The sequence below is a fragment of the Leopardus geoffroyi genome, chromosome A2 (genome assembly GCF_018350155.1).
Source record: "Leopardus geoffroyi isolate Oge1 chromosome A2, O.geoffroyi_Oge1_pat1.0, whole genome shotgun sequence".
Taxonomy (NCBI): Eukaryota; Metazoa; Chordata; class Mammalia; order Carnivora; family Felidae; genus Leopardus; species Leopardus geoffroyi.
Window position 1 is genome coordinate 60,516,848 of NC_059331.1, and position 16,048 is coordinate 60,532,895.

General features: G+C 53.0%; 1 protein-coding gene across 2 annotated transcripts in view; it reads right to left on the reverse strand.

Annotated features, from left to right (window-relative positions):
- Positions 1-6,357: 6,357 nt before the first annotated feature.
- Positions 6,358-16,048, reverse strand: part of LOC123606123 (probable palmitoyltransferase ZDHHC11B) — a 43,873-nt gene continuing 34,182 nt past the window's right edge. For both annotated transcript variants that reach the window (XM_045494076.1, XM_045494077.1), the window contains 2 exons: positions 10,739-10,811; positions 6,358-7,018 (listed from right to left, as the gene is read on the reverse strand). In XM_045494076.1, the coding sequence (XP_045350032.1) occupies positions 6,723-7,018; positions 10,739-10,811 (369 nt within the window). In that variant the 3' untranslated portion in view covers positions 6,358-6,722. The remainder of the gene's footprint in view (positions 7,019-10,738; positions 10,812-16,048) is intronic.

Below are 16,048 nucleotides of genomic sequence, written 5' to 3' on the forward strand. Positions count from 1 at the left end.
CCAGATGGCCCGCCACGCACCGCGCGCTCATTGGCCCGCCACGCCCCACGCGCTCATTGGCCCGCCCCCGTCCCGGCCCGCCCCGCACGCTCATTGGCCCGCCCGCGGCCCTGCCACACTCCCGGCCCCTCCTGGCCCGGGGAACGCGCGGGGTGCACGGAGGCAGGTGGCAGCGCGGCTCTGCCTTACAAGGCCGGCGCGGCGCAGGGGCGTGGGAACCCCGCAAAGGAGGCGAGCCCGGGGCGGTGGGCGAGGGGCGGCCGCACCTGGCCCTCCGGGACCTCGGGAGGCTCGCCCGCATCCCCACGGCAGACAGCACGCGAGCGGACGGGCCTCCGGGGAGGGGCGGGGGGACGGCGGGGCGCTGGCCTCTCCGCGGAGACTCGGGCCAACGAGGAGGCCCAATGTGGAGTGGGGTCGGGGTCTGGGGTGCGGGCTGGGACCTCACGGAGGGGGCGCAGGGAGGGCCGGCGGGGAATGGGCCTCGTCCCGGAGATTGGGAGCAGCCGGAACGTGCAGCCGCGCCTGGGTGCGGTCAGGCCATGCTGGGCCCTGGTGCAGCCGGGGCCGCCCTCCCAGGGACAAGCAGCGGCTGCATTCCCAGCGCAGCCAGGAGACCCTTTTCTTCCTGAGCTCGAGGTGGGCCAGTCCTGCCTACCTGCGCACGCAGATCCGGAAATCTTCCAATGTCTCCTGCTCTTTTCTGGCTGAGGCCTGCTGCCCTTCCCCTCCAGGCTGGCCCCACTTGCTTAGTGCTGGGGCTTGGGGTAAGGGTCTCCCTGTCTGTCCTGCAGGACACCCTCCAGAAGAGAAGGCCGGTCGGGGGGCGGGGTGTGACCCTTCTTCCAGTTTCATTGCTGTGGCTCCCTTGGACCTCGCCAAGGAACCACTATCCCAGGTTCTGCCCTCCCCTCCTGGCTACAGAACCCCCACCCACATGCCCACCCAGTCCCTGTCCTTGGTCCATCTGGCACCAGACCCCCGCCCCCACCCAGGCTCTGTCCTTAACTCTCCCAGCTGCAGAGACCGCCCCCCCCCCAACACACACACACACATACACCCCCTCCAGACTCTGCCCTGCTCTCAGAGCCCCATGAATCACAAGTGCCAGACTCTGCAGGTGGGATGCAGCTTTGGGGCTCACCTCAGAGATTCCAGCCTGCTCAGAGCCTGCACAGGCAGCTCACCAACCAGAGAGGGGGCTATGGTGCAGGCTCTGCCTCAGACCACTAGGCCACGGTGGGGAGGACGTGCTTTTCCTGACATTTTGGGAGCCAGGGACAGGCAGCCCTAGGGGCTCAGCCCCACCCCAGCCCCACAGAGGTCCTGGGTTCCACATGCCTCCTTTCAACCCTCTAGTTTCTACTTCCGCTACAAACTGGTAGAAGATGGGCGACCGTCTAGAGGTCTGTTCGTTGAGACTCAGGGTTCTGTTTGTTCAGGTCGGAGCTGGACAGCGTCTTCGCTGCATCCCACTCAGGCCTGAGCACTGCTTTCTCCTGGACATCACTACTAATGATGCAAGAGGAAGAAAGAAAAACATTGCACACTATGTTCCCACTGTCGTATCGGCCAAAGGTGACCATTGAATCCATTTTGCAAGACCTGTTAGAGCTCTGACATAGACACAGGGTAAGCTGCCAACGGAGGTGGGCACCAGGTTTCAGGAGCATAAATGTTCAAGGAGCATTTTCCCTGAAAAGGAGAGGCAAGGCCTCGGGAGATGGGGACACCCTCAGGGCGGGCGCTGGGGGAGCCCTCAGGGCCAGATGGGCAGAGTCACGGCGGCGGAGGTCCTGCCCCCACATTTCAGGCTGGCTGGCGCCCTGCTTCTGGAGGGTGGAGACAGCATCACTGTCAGGGCCAGCTATACATACGGGGCCTGGTCAGAATTCAAACTTGGGGCCCCTCGTGTAAAAATTAGTAGCACCCCCAAGATGGCAACAACAGCGTATTGAACAGAGTCCAGGGTCCTCCTTGGGGTCCTCAGCACACACAGCCCTGACTGCAGTCCTGCTGCCAGGCAACTCTTGGGACTCAGAGAGGTTGGGTAGTTGACACGAGGACACACAGAGGCATAGGGCAGGGCTGGCGCCCACAGCCCGTGCGTGTGATGCTTACTTCAGAAACTTGCTTTTTCATCTTTATTTTTAAATGCAAATTTATTTAGTTTGAGAGAGAGAGAGAGAGGTGGGAAGGGGCAGAGAGAGAGGGGGTTGGAGACAGAGAATCCCAAGCAGGCCCCGCACCGTCAGCGCAGAGCCCGGTACGGGGCTCGATCTCATGAATTGTGACATCATGACCTGAGCCAAAATTAACAGTTGGATGCTCAACTGACTGAGCCACCCAGGAAGCCCAAAACTTGCTTTTTTAGCTTATGAATTTATCCTTGCAATCATAAAACTGGGCCTGGAGTGTGCACCAGAGGAGGCGTGTGAACAAGGTGGCTCTCTGGCTGCCCCTCTGGGAGGACGCGGTCCACCACCAAGTTATCGGGTGATGAAAACAGAAACAATCTGCCACCACTGAGATCCAAGCCCTTCAAGGAGCTGCTCCCACATGTGCATGAAAACCTGTCAGAAGGCAGCCGTGGGACAGAGAGGTGCCACAGCCTCCCAGGAAGCCTCCACATGGTAACAAAATCAGTCCCTTAGTACGGTCCAGATCTGCCCCCAGTTAATCTAAGCAAGAGTTCCTCTGCAGCGTTCCGTGCACAGGACCGCGTGCGCACCTCCTGGTTAGCGCAGCCATGCCCTCTGCTCTGACACAGTGCTCCCCTCGAGAGTTCCGGGATCGGGTTCATCCCAGTGCCTCTCCACCTCCTGGGGACACAGCAGCTGAGCCTTTTAAGGTCCAGCAGACTCTGCTTCCATGATTGCATTTTCTGCTTTTGCAGAGGAAAATGGGCCTTTGTGCAGCAGCACGTACCATCTGTCCCATTGTTACAGTTTTTCGCGTCCAGATGAGGCACAGTCACAGGAATTAGGTGTGCTCTCCCACATGGAGCAAAGGCAGCAAAGCACAGGACCCCTGAGTGGCAGGGTCCCCAGCAAGTGCCTGGGTAGTAGCCTCCAAGCGCCATGCAGGGTGACAGAACTCAAAGATGGACCCAGAGCCCCGCAGGAGCCCCGTGAGAATGCAGCTGGGTCTGGCCAGCGTGTGCAGCAAGTGCGGAGGCCGAGCTCAAGACTCAGCATCCATGGAGTGCCGACTGAGGCAACAGGGAAAGGAGACAACTTAGTGGGGGACCATTAGCCCCAACCAAGACACAAAGATCAAACTCTTTAACTGCATCTCGGAATAAATTTCAAGAATATTCATAAAAATACAGGAATACTCAGCACCCCAAAAGGTGAACATAATGATTCCATGTAGCACTACCAGGGGTGCAAACCAGCAGGAAAATCAGATCCATGTGACAAGACCAGTCATCTGGGACTGACCCAGGACTGGTACGAGGTATTAGCACAGCTAAGTGCATTCCACAGGGCCTGAAAGTTACATTGAGACATGGGAGTCACAGCAGCACCACAGACTGAATTAGCAGGACTGAAAAACTACAGTGTGTGACATGGAAAATACCCTGGACAGGCCAATGGCAGATTAGGCACGGAACAAATGTAGCAACAGAAGCTACCCAAAGTGAAACAGGAAGAAGAGAATTAGAAAACCCGGATCGTCAGTGATCTGTGGGACAGCTTTAGGCAGCCTACTGTGTGCTTAATTGGGGTCCCCCCAAAAGCAGAGAGAATACTTGGGACAAGGGTGCAGAAAAGGTGTTAGAAAAATAATGGCCAAACGTTTCCAAGTTTGACGTAAACTATAACCCACAGACGCAAGAGGCTGGATGCTCCCCAACCATAAGGACCACAAGGGGAACGCTGCCGGCAGTGAGCAGGAAGGGACAGGAACAGCCGGGAGACCGGCACAGTGTGAAGGGGCAGAGGAACAGAGGGGGCGGCACGCCGAGGGTCCCTGGGTGAAGTGTGCTGAGGTGAGGCAGGGCAGCCCAAGCTCCGTTTCTAGAAAAGGTCCACGAGCCCCGGGAGAACACACACCTCCCAACAAGTGAGCCTGGGGTCCGCAGCCATCCCGTGAATCAGGCTCGTTACTTGTGTCGTCCAAATCTGTGTCTTTACTCTCTGAAAACCTGGTGAGCCGACAGGAAGCACGAGAGGGTCAGGGTGAATGTCGCACCTGTTCCCCGTGCCTCCTGTCCATGTTTGCTTCGCACACTTCTCTCCTTCCTGCCTTCTCCAGTCACAGCACTATGTGTTTGGTGGTAGTAAGCACAGTTCTCTGTCATCTACAAATGTGTTTTTACTTTTTCCTACGTGTAGCACTTCTGGGTATGTGACTCCAGGTCGACAGCTATTTTCTGTCACGCTTTGTGGAAGTTGTTTCCTCCCTCTGTCCTTACGGCCAGAATGTCTGCTGTCTGTCTGCTCTTCCTCTGTTGGTGGTCTTTCCTCTGGCTGTCCTTAAGGTCAGAGTGTCTCCGGTGCCCCATGCTTCCGTACAGGAGGTCGAGGTGTAGATCTCCTCACCTGTGCAGCTGGCTGGACAAGAAGCCACTGGCACGTGTTTTGTGAGTCCTGGGAGACCCGGCCACTACAGTAAGTCCCTTCTCGTGGGCTTTGTGGACGCGTCTGAGGCCCACCTGCCCTCCGCACCTGCCAGCCCTCCCTCCACGTGGCCCTCACGGCTGCATCCACATTCCGACAACTTCTTCAGATTACTTTCCAGTTCAAGAACTCTCTCTTTGGCTATGTTTAATCTGGTGTTCAATTTATCCAAGTTTTAACAAGTATATTTTTTTATTTCTAAAAATCCTTTTCAGTCTTTTTACGTACCTTCCTGATCATTTAGAACATCCTCTCCTTGCTTACTTATTGTCATTCTGTTTCACATTAAAATATTTTGGTTTTTAAAACTTTTTTTTAACATTGATTCTTGAGAGACAGAGAGCGTGAGCAGGGGAGGGGCAGAGACAGACACACGGAATCTGAAGCAGACTCCAGGCTCCGAGCTGTCAGCACAGAGCCCGATGTGGGGCTCGAACTCACGAGCTGTGAGATCGTGACCTGAGCTGCGGTCAGTCGCCCAACCGACTGAGCCACCCACGCGCCCCAACATTAAAATATCTTGTGCATCCTCCTTAATATCCCGTATTTCTAGTCCTTGAGGTTTCTGGGGGTCTGAATTCTCTTTTACTGTTTCTTGGCTCTCTCATGTGTGATGGTTTGTGATCTTTGGTTGTGAGCTTATCTGGACTGATCTCAAGCTCTGAAAATCTAGCTTGGGCCAGTTTAGCTCAGTTTATTTTTGCCTGAGACTGGATTCATCCCGGATCCTTGCCCCCAGCTCTGTTCCTGGCTTCTGGATCAAGGCCTGGTTTCAAAGGAGCCCCTGGCCCTGGACCACCTACCTATCAGCTCACTTTTGTTCTCCGGTGTTGTGAGGATTTTCTCACTTTGTATGAATCCAGGATGCAATGAAATTACATTTTTATGAGAGCACTAATTATCTTGTGGTGAAAAGTTCACCATAAAGCCAGAAGCCCTGGGGCGCCTGGGGGGTTCAGTGGGTTAAGCGTCTGATTCTTGGTTTGGGCTCAGGTCATGATCTCACTGTTTCTGAGTTCAACACCCATATCAGGCTCTGTGCTGGTGGCATGGGGCCTGCTTGGGATTCTCTCTCTCTCTCTCTCTCTCTCTCTCTCTCTCCTTCTCTCTGCCCCTCCCTTGCTTGCTGTCTTTCTCTCTCTCTCTCTCTTTCAAAATAAATAAACTTAAAAAAAACAAAAAAGCCAGAATCCCCTCCTCTGTATCACACCCTTCGGCCTCACTCTGGCCAGGACTCAGGAGGGGCTTTGAAAAGGACACTTGAAACCCAAGAATTTAAAGTTTACCAAGACTGATTTCAAGCTTATTGCCGGTGAAATTATTTTTTATTATTTCGTATAACTTTCTAAGAAATTCTGAAGAATTTCCTTAAAGGCTACTTAGGTTCATAACAGTTGTCAACATTCCTAAGTAACACAAGTGAATACATCACACCAAGTCTGTCCTGAATCTTGGAGCACAATGGGGACGTGTTTGGAAACTTATGAATGCCTTTTAATTTTTTTTTTTTTCAACGTTTATTTATTTTTGGGACAGAGAGAGACAGAGCATGAACAGGGGAAGGGCAGAGAGAGAGGGAGACACAGAATCAGAAACAGGCTCCAGGCTCTGAGCCATCAGCCCAGAGCCTGACGCGGGGCTCGAACTCACGGACCGCGAGATCGTGACCTGGCTGAAGTCGGACGCTTAACCGACTGCGCCACCCAGGCGCCCCAAGAAACTTATGAATGCCTTTCAAGTATGGCTTCCAGGTGGAGTGAGGCGCAGGGGTGGTCAAAGTCTTTCCGTGTAGCACAAGTCAGGGTGCTCACAGTCTCCCTTCTTTTCTTGACTCTGGACGCAGGACCCAGCACTCCGCTTGGAGGAAGCCGGGCCATCGGCTGCCACTGGTGCCTGCATAGAGTCGAGGGCTGCACTGCATCATGAACATGGCGGGAGCGCCTGCCGGCCTCAGGCCAGCCAGGCATCATGGGAGTCGGGGTGAGCGCCTGCCCTGGACTCAGGGGCTTCCGTGGCAGGGCGGACACAAGTTGTGCTGACAGAGATATCCAGGTTGACCCTGGTCTCTCCCTGAGCATCGAGCGGGCCCTCTGCTTCCTAGCTGGATGGCGATGCCTGGCCCCAAGTCACCTCTTTTATCTGTCCTGGAAGCTGGATGTCCTCTCCATTGCACACCTGCCCATCTGCAGGCTTCCTGGTGGTGGTGACAGTGGCAGGCTCCATGCTGTAGACCTGCTGCCTCTCCAAGGGGACATCCATGTGCGGCACATTCTGGCTGCTGGAGGGCAGTGTGTGCGGGAGCCTGAGTTTCTCCAGGGCTGCCTCCCGAGCCCGGATCTCTAAGGCCATTGGTGTGTGGACAGCCCATTTGGCCAGTGTGGGCTCCTCGGCTCCTGCAGAGCAAAAGAAAGTGCCATGAGCACCCGAGGGCGGTGAGCAGAAGGCGCGCCCAGTCCTTGGCCCCAGGTGCAGAACCGGCCCTCTGCAAGGAAGGCCAAGGACAGGTTCCTGGTGCAGTCCATCCTGACATCTTGCCAGGAGGGCAGCTGCTTCTGCACAGGACATCTGTGTCTGCACACACAGCCCTGCTCAGCGGGTCAGCGGGAACCCTCCTCCACCTATCCCCCATGCTGGGATCCCCGTACTGGGCATCTCCTCGGACCCAGCAGCAATGCTCATGGCTCCTGGTGCAGCGGGCAGGCATTTCCCCACCCACACCCAGGATGACTGGTGGTGCCCACGGCCTTGTCCACCAGTTGTGGGTGCAGCACTGGCCCAGCCCACCAGCCACGTGCACGTCCCAGGCCCACCTGTGCCAGTACTCAGTGATGTCAGACTCACACCTGCTCATGTGACAGGGACCTCACCCCACCACATGTGGTTTTCAGTCACATTTCCCGGAGGATGGCAGCAGGTACGCACTTGTTTGTGGGTCTTCTGGGTTCCCTGTTCCCTGAAGTGCCTAGTCATCATGTGTCTACGTTTTTCCTGCTGGTGTCGTAGTACTTTGTGTCCTGGACACCAATTTTTGTCATCTATGTGTTACAAATATTTTCCCAATTTTTGACAGCCTCCCTTTGTATCTGGGTGTGATCTAATTTCTGTGTATCTTCCTTTAGGGACAGTGCCTTTAAGAAAATCTTGCTTAAGGACCCTCAGTCACCATGAGGACATAAGGACAGTACCAGGAGTGCCCGCGGGGGCTCAGTCTGTGAAGCATCGGACTCTGGGTCTCGGTTCAGGTCAAAATCCCACGGTTTCCTGGGATCGAGCCCCGCATCGGGCTCTGTGCTGACAGTGCTAAGCCTGCTTGGGATTCTCTCTCTCCCTGGCTCTCTACCCCTCCCCTACTCTCCGTCTCTCCCAAAATAAATAAATAAATTTAAAAAAAGAAGATAGTACCAAATATTATCTTCCAGTTTGTATAGTTGTCCCTTCACGCATTATGTCTTTAGTCCACGTGGAATTAATTTGTGTAAACGGTACAAGGTGGGGTCTGGTTTCATTAGTGTTATTCCCACATGGCACCAAATGTTTCCGCGTTTATGAAACAATCTACCCACCCCTGCTCGTCAGTCGCCCCACGCCAGAAACAGTGTCCCTGTGCCCACTGACGTGCTCGCGGCCCCTGCAAGCCACCACACCAGGCCCTGCGCTTATTTCTGCACGGGCACCACTCTGTCTTTGATTCACCAGCTTCGTGGAAGCAGCCCAGCCAGACATCCTAAATTGCTCCTTTTCTGCTTCTTGGCATTCTTGATCCTTTGCAGTTCCACACACATCTCAGACGCAGGGTTTCGAGCTGGCATCCTGCACTGGCCTCTCTGGGAGGCCTGGCACGCACTCCGTGAGCTGTGTCTGTCCGCACTCATCAGGCTCCTTAAAACGTCTCTCTGCAAGTTTTATCATTTTCTCCATGAGTCCGGCGTGTCTTTTGTTAGGTCTGTTCCTAGGGACATCGCTTTCTAAAAATGCTATGAAAATGGTCTATTTTTCACTCCCTAACATTCCTTACTTCTGTGTGAAGTGCCTGTTTCACTTTCACCTTAAAACGTGCATCAGCCAGGAGGGCAGCCCTGGGCTGATGGCTCCCTGTACTGCGGGCAGGACTCCACTCTGCTGTAGCTTCTGTTACAATGAGTGTAGCTAGTCGATATTCCCTGGAAGGACTCCCCTTTTTTATCGCCAAATATTTAAAAATACGCATTTTATTTGTCTCTGGAGTGTGCCAGCTTGCTCACGACATATCTACAGTCTCATTTGCCGTTCCTGGACTCATTGGACCCGAGTGTGTGTGGGTTTGCAGTGCAGGGCCCTCAGCCCCACTGCCTCGCACAATGCCCCCCGAGCAGCACTCCTTGCGGGGGACTCCGCTCACACCACAGACCCAAGCCCCACCTCCGGTCACGCTCTCCGCCTGTCGTCCCTTCTTTGAGTGTCAGGTAACTTCTCCAGTTCCAGCTTCGAGCTCACGAACTCCAACTGTGACCCGTGTGCTACAAAACCCTCAGTCAGCTGCCCCACGTCAGTGGTATTTTCTGCAGCTCTAAGTCTTATTTGGTTTCTCTTCAAATACACATGCAATTTAAACAAGTTTTCTGTTCTCTTCAGATGTTTTTCCCTTTGCCTGTCGTTTCCCCAAACAACAACCACAGTTACTTTGCATTTGGTCCTTGAGCCCAGCTCCCAACATGTGTCTTTTTCGGTGGTGGCCTTGGCCTCCATGAGGGCGTGGCCATGTGGGATGAGAGCGGCTGGTATCTTCCCAGCTCCTGCGAGGGGAGCGCCTCTCGGCACCTGCAAACGGCTGGTCCACAATCACTTGGTGTTAATCCTCAGCTTGAGGAGTTTGGGGATTTTCTCAGCTCCTTTCGGCTCCAAGGTTCATTCTTGTGTCCTGTGGGAGGGGAGCACGGGGTTCCTCCGGGCTCACCACTACAATGCACATGTAGCCATTTGAGTCCCGATTTTACAGGATGACTTATCGGCCTTCCATTCTGGCTGCACCCTGAGCTTGGGCCTGTCTCTCCCTTATGTGAGGCCGTGAGAACCCGGCTCACCAGGGAGGCAGGGGCCCTTGGGACATAGGCTGCAGGTGCCCACGGGGCTCTCTGTGGGTTTTTTCTTTGCCTCCGTCCCTGGCTGAGGACGCCTTGTTCTTACCTGTCCACAAGCACCACACCCACATGGACAGTGTGCACATGCATGTGCCCGTGGCGTCAGTCCACTCAGGAGCCAACCTGCCATGTACCCAGACCTGAGGCTCAGGCTCCCTGTCACTTATGCCACTTGCTTGTATTTTATGTTTCTTAAAATCCAGCTTTGGCCCTTTCTGGAATCACGCAGAAATCAAACTCACCCTCTCAGCCTCCACCTCTTTTCTAGGAACAGGAGCCACTGACTCCTGCGGCCACAGGTGTGTTGAAAGGTCAGCCTCCACCTCTTTTCTAGAAACAGGAGCACTGGAGAATTGCACTGTGAGCTCTGAAGTGATGGTGGCAGCAGGAGGTGTCATCGTGGCCAAGGGTAGGTAGTTGTTTAAAAGCTGAGTGGTGAACATTTCCTTAGATGAGGTGGGGCCGTCTCAGAAGGACTCTGGAAGGGTCAGGCGAGTGAACAACGAAATCACCGTGCATTTCGGCAGACAGCGTGCGTGCGGGTGGTGGAGTCTGAGCCTCTAACAGAGCACATCAGGCCTTTGGTTCCAGTCACTAGTCAAACTCTCCGTGGCCCTCGCTCTGGTGCCATCATTAGGCTGGCCACCCCTGCACGTCAGGGTCCATGGCTCACATCGGCAGCCACAGCAACGCCATCCAGGGCCAGCTCCTACCTTGCAGGCACTCTGCCAGCGGGGCGTTCAGCCCCACGTCTTGCACCTGCTGCTTTGTGGCACACAGAGCAGGTGGTGGGGCTAGCATGGGGACGCCAGGCACCATTGGCAGACACTACGTGAGCCCAAGCTTGTCCTCCTTGCCACTGAGACAACAAGCGTCCTAGCCTTTGACTCCCCACCGGTGATTTCTCCCTCTCCTTGTTTTTCTGGAGAAAACATTTTCCTCTTTAGGGAATCAAACTTGGGTGGATGTCAACTCCCACACTGTGTGATGTCTTACCTGAAGCTGGGCCTTTGCCCTCAGCACTGTCTCCTTCCACAGGCAAACTCATTTCCTGTTGGTCCTTTGAGACCTGCAGAGAAATAACAGGAAATACGTGACATGGCATCTCTCGCACTGCCAAAGGGGACAGAATGTAGCAGCAAGAGCACAATTTGGAGATGGAGCCACGACGGGCTCTGGGACACTGGCAGCCATCTCGCCTCTTGAGTTCAGAGCACTCACTTGTATGTGGGGCTGCTGATGAGGCTGCGCTGGGGGGTGGCTTTTCCCTCTGCACGCACATCAGGACAGAGACAAGTGGTGCTTTTCCTGATGAGCAGGAGGGTCTCCTGGGGGCCAGCAAAGCCTATTTGGACCATTGGCATGGGGGGAAGACACAACACAGGCCGCCTCGTCTTGCTTGGCACCTTCTCTGCACAATCTGCTTGCTGGTGGTGAGTTCTGGCTACCCAGGGGCCCCGAATGTCTTCACACCATCTCTCGAAAGCAGGAGGTTTCTCCCTTGCCCTGGTGCTACTGGGCCTGCTGACGGTGACTTCAAATCCCCTGCACAGACGACAGGGGAGAGCCTGGCTCTTGCCAAATGGCCGGGGACGGTGCTCCTTCTGACTTACAGGGCTGTGTGCGGTGGGACTGGACTGTGCAGCTGTGCACAACTTTCCTTGGAAGGTTCTGCAAGTCCAGTGTCTCTAGATCTCTAAACCCGTACATGCCTTTGTCCTCCTCCCAGAGCCAGCTCTTGAGAGTTAGTCAAGATACAAACTGAGGCATGAATGAGGTTAAATAGGAAGGAAATGAAAGGGGAACCTCATGAACAATGGCTCCCTGAAGAAGAGGAAGCAAACGGCAACAGACTGCAGAAAAGCCAGGCGTGAGGACAACGCTGTTGAGATGGACAGGCCCCCAGGGGACCCAACGCAGAGGCAGTTGTGGGAGCTGAGGTGGGGGCAGGGCTCCGACGGGTAAGAGGTGGGGGCGCCGGCCACAGAGGGCCACGGAGTGGGCAGCAACCTGGTAGAGGCAGGACGTGTAAGAAAAACCCACAGAAGGAGGTGATGGTGCTTGGAAGCAAAGGTGATCAAGGTATTACTGAAATGATGCCCCAGGGAAGCACACTGTTTGTTTAGAATGAAAACAGAAACACAATGGAGCCGGGCAGTGGAACAGTGGAGGCCTGCCTGCGGGGTAGAGATTTGTGGGGAGGTGGTGACACGTGTTCTCAGAGTGCACATCGGCATCCTTCACCTGAGGACAAAGCCAGGGAACAGGAAGCATGAGAGATTCGTCCTCCACAGATGTGACCACTGTGCTAAAGAGAGCCTTTGGGGTCAACTATTCCAGACTCTGAAGCCAGACCAGACACGGTGCACAGCACCAGGGAAGAGATGCTGTCCAACTCTCCCGAGTAAGTGGTGTCGACAAAGCAGCGACAACCCACCCTCGGTCGTCCTGTGGCGACAGGCCAACAGCCTTCATTCCTGTGCAGGCAGTAGGGACTCTGTACTCCAAAACTTGTCTGTTGTGCCTTTTGGTTGGTCTGGTCATGTCCCGAGGGGCCGGCACAAGGGCTCGCTTGCCCTGGCCCCCTTGGCAGCAGTAGCTGTCTTTGGGAGCATCTAATGGGACACTTATTCCCCCTATTTGCGGCCAGACATTGAAGGAAAACACTGGCTGACCACAGAGATAATGAGAGAAACTTTGCAACAACAAATACATGTTTTGCAAAAGTAGCTTGGGAGAGTCACAAACTGATAGTTCAACAAGCAAAGATCTACAATCCCAAGCAGTGGGAGAATCTGATGTCCAGACTTAACCACATTATAATACTCAGAATATACAGTTCTCAACAAAAAAATTATAAAACATCCAGAGAAACAGGAAAATATGGCGCATTCAAAGGAGAAAAATAATTTGACAGAATTTCCTGGAAGAAGCCCAGACATTTGAATTAGTAGTCAAGGACATTAGGTCAGTTATCTTAAATGTGCTCAATGAGCCAAGGTGAAGAATTAAAGGAAGCCATGAAAATACCGAATGAACAAAAGAGAAAATCAATAAAGAGATAGAATTACAAAAAAGAACCAAATTCTGCCACTGAAAAGTGTGAAATTAAAAATTAACTAGAAGAGTGAGTTCACAACAGAGCAGGAGGAGAAAGGATCGGTGAGGCTGAAGATAATTGAAATTCTCCAACCTGAGGACCAGGGAGAAAAATGGAACAAAGGAAAATGAAGAGCACCTGGCGGACCTGAGGCCCAGAAGAAGAGAGGGGGCAGAGAGAAAAAGTATCTGAAGAAACACTGCCTGCACGCTTTCCAAATCCCATGGAAGATATGGATCTACACATCCAAGAAGCTCAACAAACTCCAAGCAAGATAAACTCAGAAGGGTTCACACCAAGACACAGCACGGCCAGATTCTCAGAACCCAAAGAGAGGAGTCTGAAAGCATTGAGAGAGAAGTGGTTAATCACATACAAGGGGCCTCAGTAAGATCAACAGCTGATTTCTCATCAGAAACCATGGAGTCCAGAGGGCACCTTTCAAGTCCTGGAAGGAAAATCAATCTGCCAACCAAGAATTCTAAATCCAACAAAACCGTATTTTGGGAATAAAGAAGAAATTAAGATGTTCTTAGATAAACAAAAGCTGAGAGAACTCATGAGCAACAGACCTCCCCTACAAGAAATGCTAAAGGGAGATATTGAGGCTGAAACAGAGGCTCTAGACAGTAGATGAAATAAAGTACGCTCGGAAAGATAACCACACAGGTCGAGACATAAGCCAGGATTGTCGTACTTTGGTTTGTAACTCCTCTTCTTCTCTAGGTGACTTAAAAGACCAATTCACAGAATAATTATAAATCTTTCTTAATGGGCACACAATGTGGAAAGATGTAACAATATAAAGGAAGAGGTAGGAAGATGTAGAGGATCAGAGTACATATTACCGAAATTAACACAGTATTATTCAAACTAGACTCTTATAAGTTTAAGGTATTAATTGTAATCCCCAAGGTAACCAGTAAGAAGGTAACTAAAAAGTATAAGCAAAAGGAAAGAAGATGGGAATCACAATGGCACAGTATGCAAATTCAACTAAATACAGAAAGGCAGTAGTGGAGGAAGTATGGAATAAAAACTATACGAGACATACAAAAAAATAAATCAGTGGGGGAAAGAAGGTCCATTTGATGTTTAGCAAAAGCAGCTGGAACAACAGAAACCCACCTGGAACGGATGAAGCTGGATCCCTACCTCACACTAAGCACACCAATGACCCACAGAGTGAGGACTCAACTCTCAAAATCAAATGTTGAAAATTAGTAGTGGAAAGTATAGATGACTGTCTTTTAGAAGATTGGGTTCAAGATTAAACGAGACCAAAAAGCATTATCATAAAATATGCACAAGTGTGAGTGTGACTCTGACTCATCAAATGTTGAGTTCAGCTAAGCATCGAGTCGAGTTGCTGTGACACTCTATCTGTAATTCACCCAACTAATGAGGCATTTGTATCAAGCATCTATAAGGAACACAAATAAATCTATAAGAAAAGCAGAAACAGGCCAGGAGGAAAATGGGCCAACGACAAGAGCAAGCACTTCCCACAGAAGGAAATTCACATGGCTAATGCACATTCAGCACCATCGGTGGTGAGGGGAAGGCTGGGAGGGATCGTGAGCCGCCAGCCACACCACTAGGTGCCCCGGGTGTTGGGGACGACACGGACCTACGGGGCTCCGAATATGCATATGCTTCTGCGGGAGTGCAGACCGAGCACCCCTGTAGAAGAGTCTGGCCTTGTAGAAGAGATGGCCTACTGCTCATCACAGAGACCTGCATGGGGGCACACGTCCTGCTGGCCCACAGCAGAGGGGAGTTACAAGAAGCAGTCGCAGAAGGAAGGCAAATGAGCTCGGCCACCTGGGACAGGGAACCACCGTTTTGACCGAGAGGTGATTCCCCCAAATTCCAAACATCACATACACACTATGTCCTTTCTGTGAAATAAAGAGTAACCGATGTGTTGTGAGCATCTATTTTTTAGGAATACGTATGATGTGAAACACTGAAGTGAAAGGAAAACATGAGAACAAAGAGCGTGGCCAAGCCACGTACACAGAAGCAGACCACACGTGGCTGGGCCACACAGAAGCTGACCACATCAGGACCCTGCCTTTTTCTGGGGGGGGGTGGAGTGATGCTTCATCTGTTACCAAAAATAAATAAAATACTGAGTAAACTTAGGAAGCAGGTAATGCAGAGATCAGTGATGAGTCTGTGTCCTCAGATGAGGATTATAATTAATGGGCAGCGAGGTCCAAAGCAGGTGTGATGGGGGATGGGGGTTACCATTTACTGAGCACCAGTCCCAGCTGGACACTGGCAGCAGGACTCGGGACCCCACACAGAGTCCATGCATATCTTGCAAGCGTGGAGACCCAGGCACTCCAGGAGGTTAAAGAACTTACTCTGGGCTGTGGAACCAGTCACGCCTGCACACCAGAGTGGACTCCAAGTCCAAGTGTGTCTTATGGTGCCCATTTCTCTCTAATGACTCTGCTAAGAGCTACGGGCCTTGGGGTCGCCCGCAGAGGGGTGGGCCTGGCGTGAAGTGGGGGCACACAGGGTGTCAGGATTAAACGCGGGTTCCAGAATGAGCAGAGAGGAAGCCCCAGCCCGGGGAAGGGCGTGAGTTCAATGAATGTGCATGGGCGGCTGAGCACCAGGGTCTGAGGGGCCCTCTCAAGTGCAGTCAAGCTCGAAGCCGAGGCTTCCAGCACATTGTCTGGAGCCTCGTGCTGTTACAGAAGCAACTCAGGCCCCACTGGCTGGGTGGCCTCGTGAGCCACCCTGGAAGGGAGCACACAGAAGGATGGACGGTGGGACCCGGGTCCTCCACAGCCCTGCCTTGCTGGGTTCTACACTCACTTGCTGGTGAGGCTGCCACCATACTGTGTCTACCTGTGTCTCCTGCCTGGCCACACAGGCCACCCCACACGCCCTGTCCTGGGGCCATGAGCGTATCATCTGCAGGCTTCCTCACTCAACCCCGTGTGTGGCTCACACGCTCTGTGTTGACCGTCAGTTATACACACCCCTTCTCTATCCCAACATTTATCCCCAACATTTATTACAAACACACAGAAAGTTGAAGGGATTACACAGAACACCCTGAAAACACCCACTGCTGAGAGTCTATCACAGCGGGCGTTCTGCTCTGTGTCACCTACCACGTGGCCATCACCAGCATGTGGCACCAGAGCACACATACGAGGCTTGTTTTAGGGACACCTGTCTGGGGA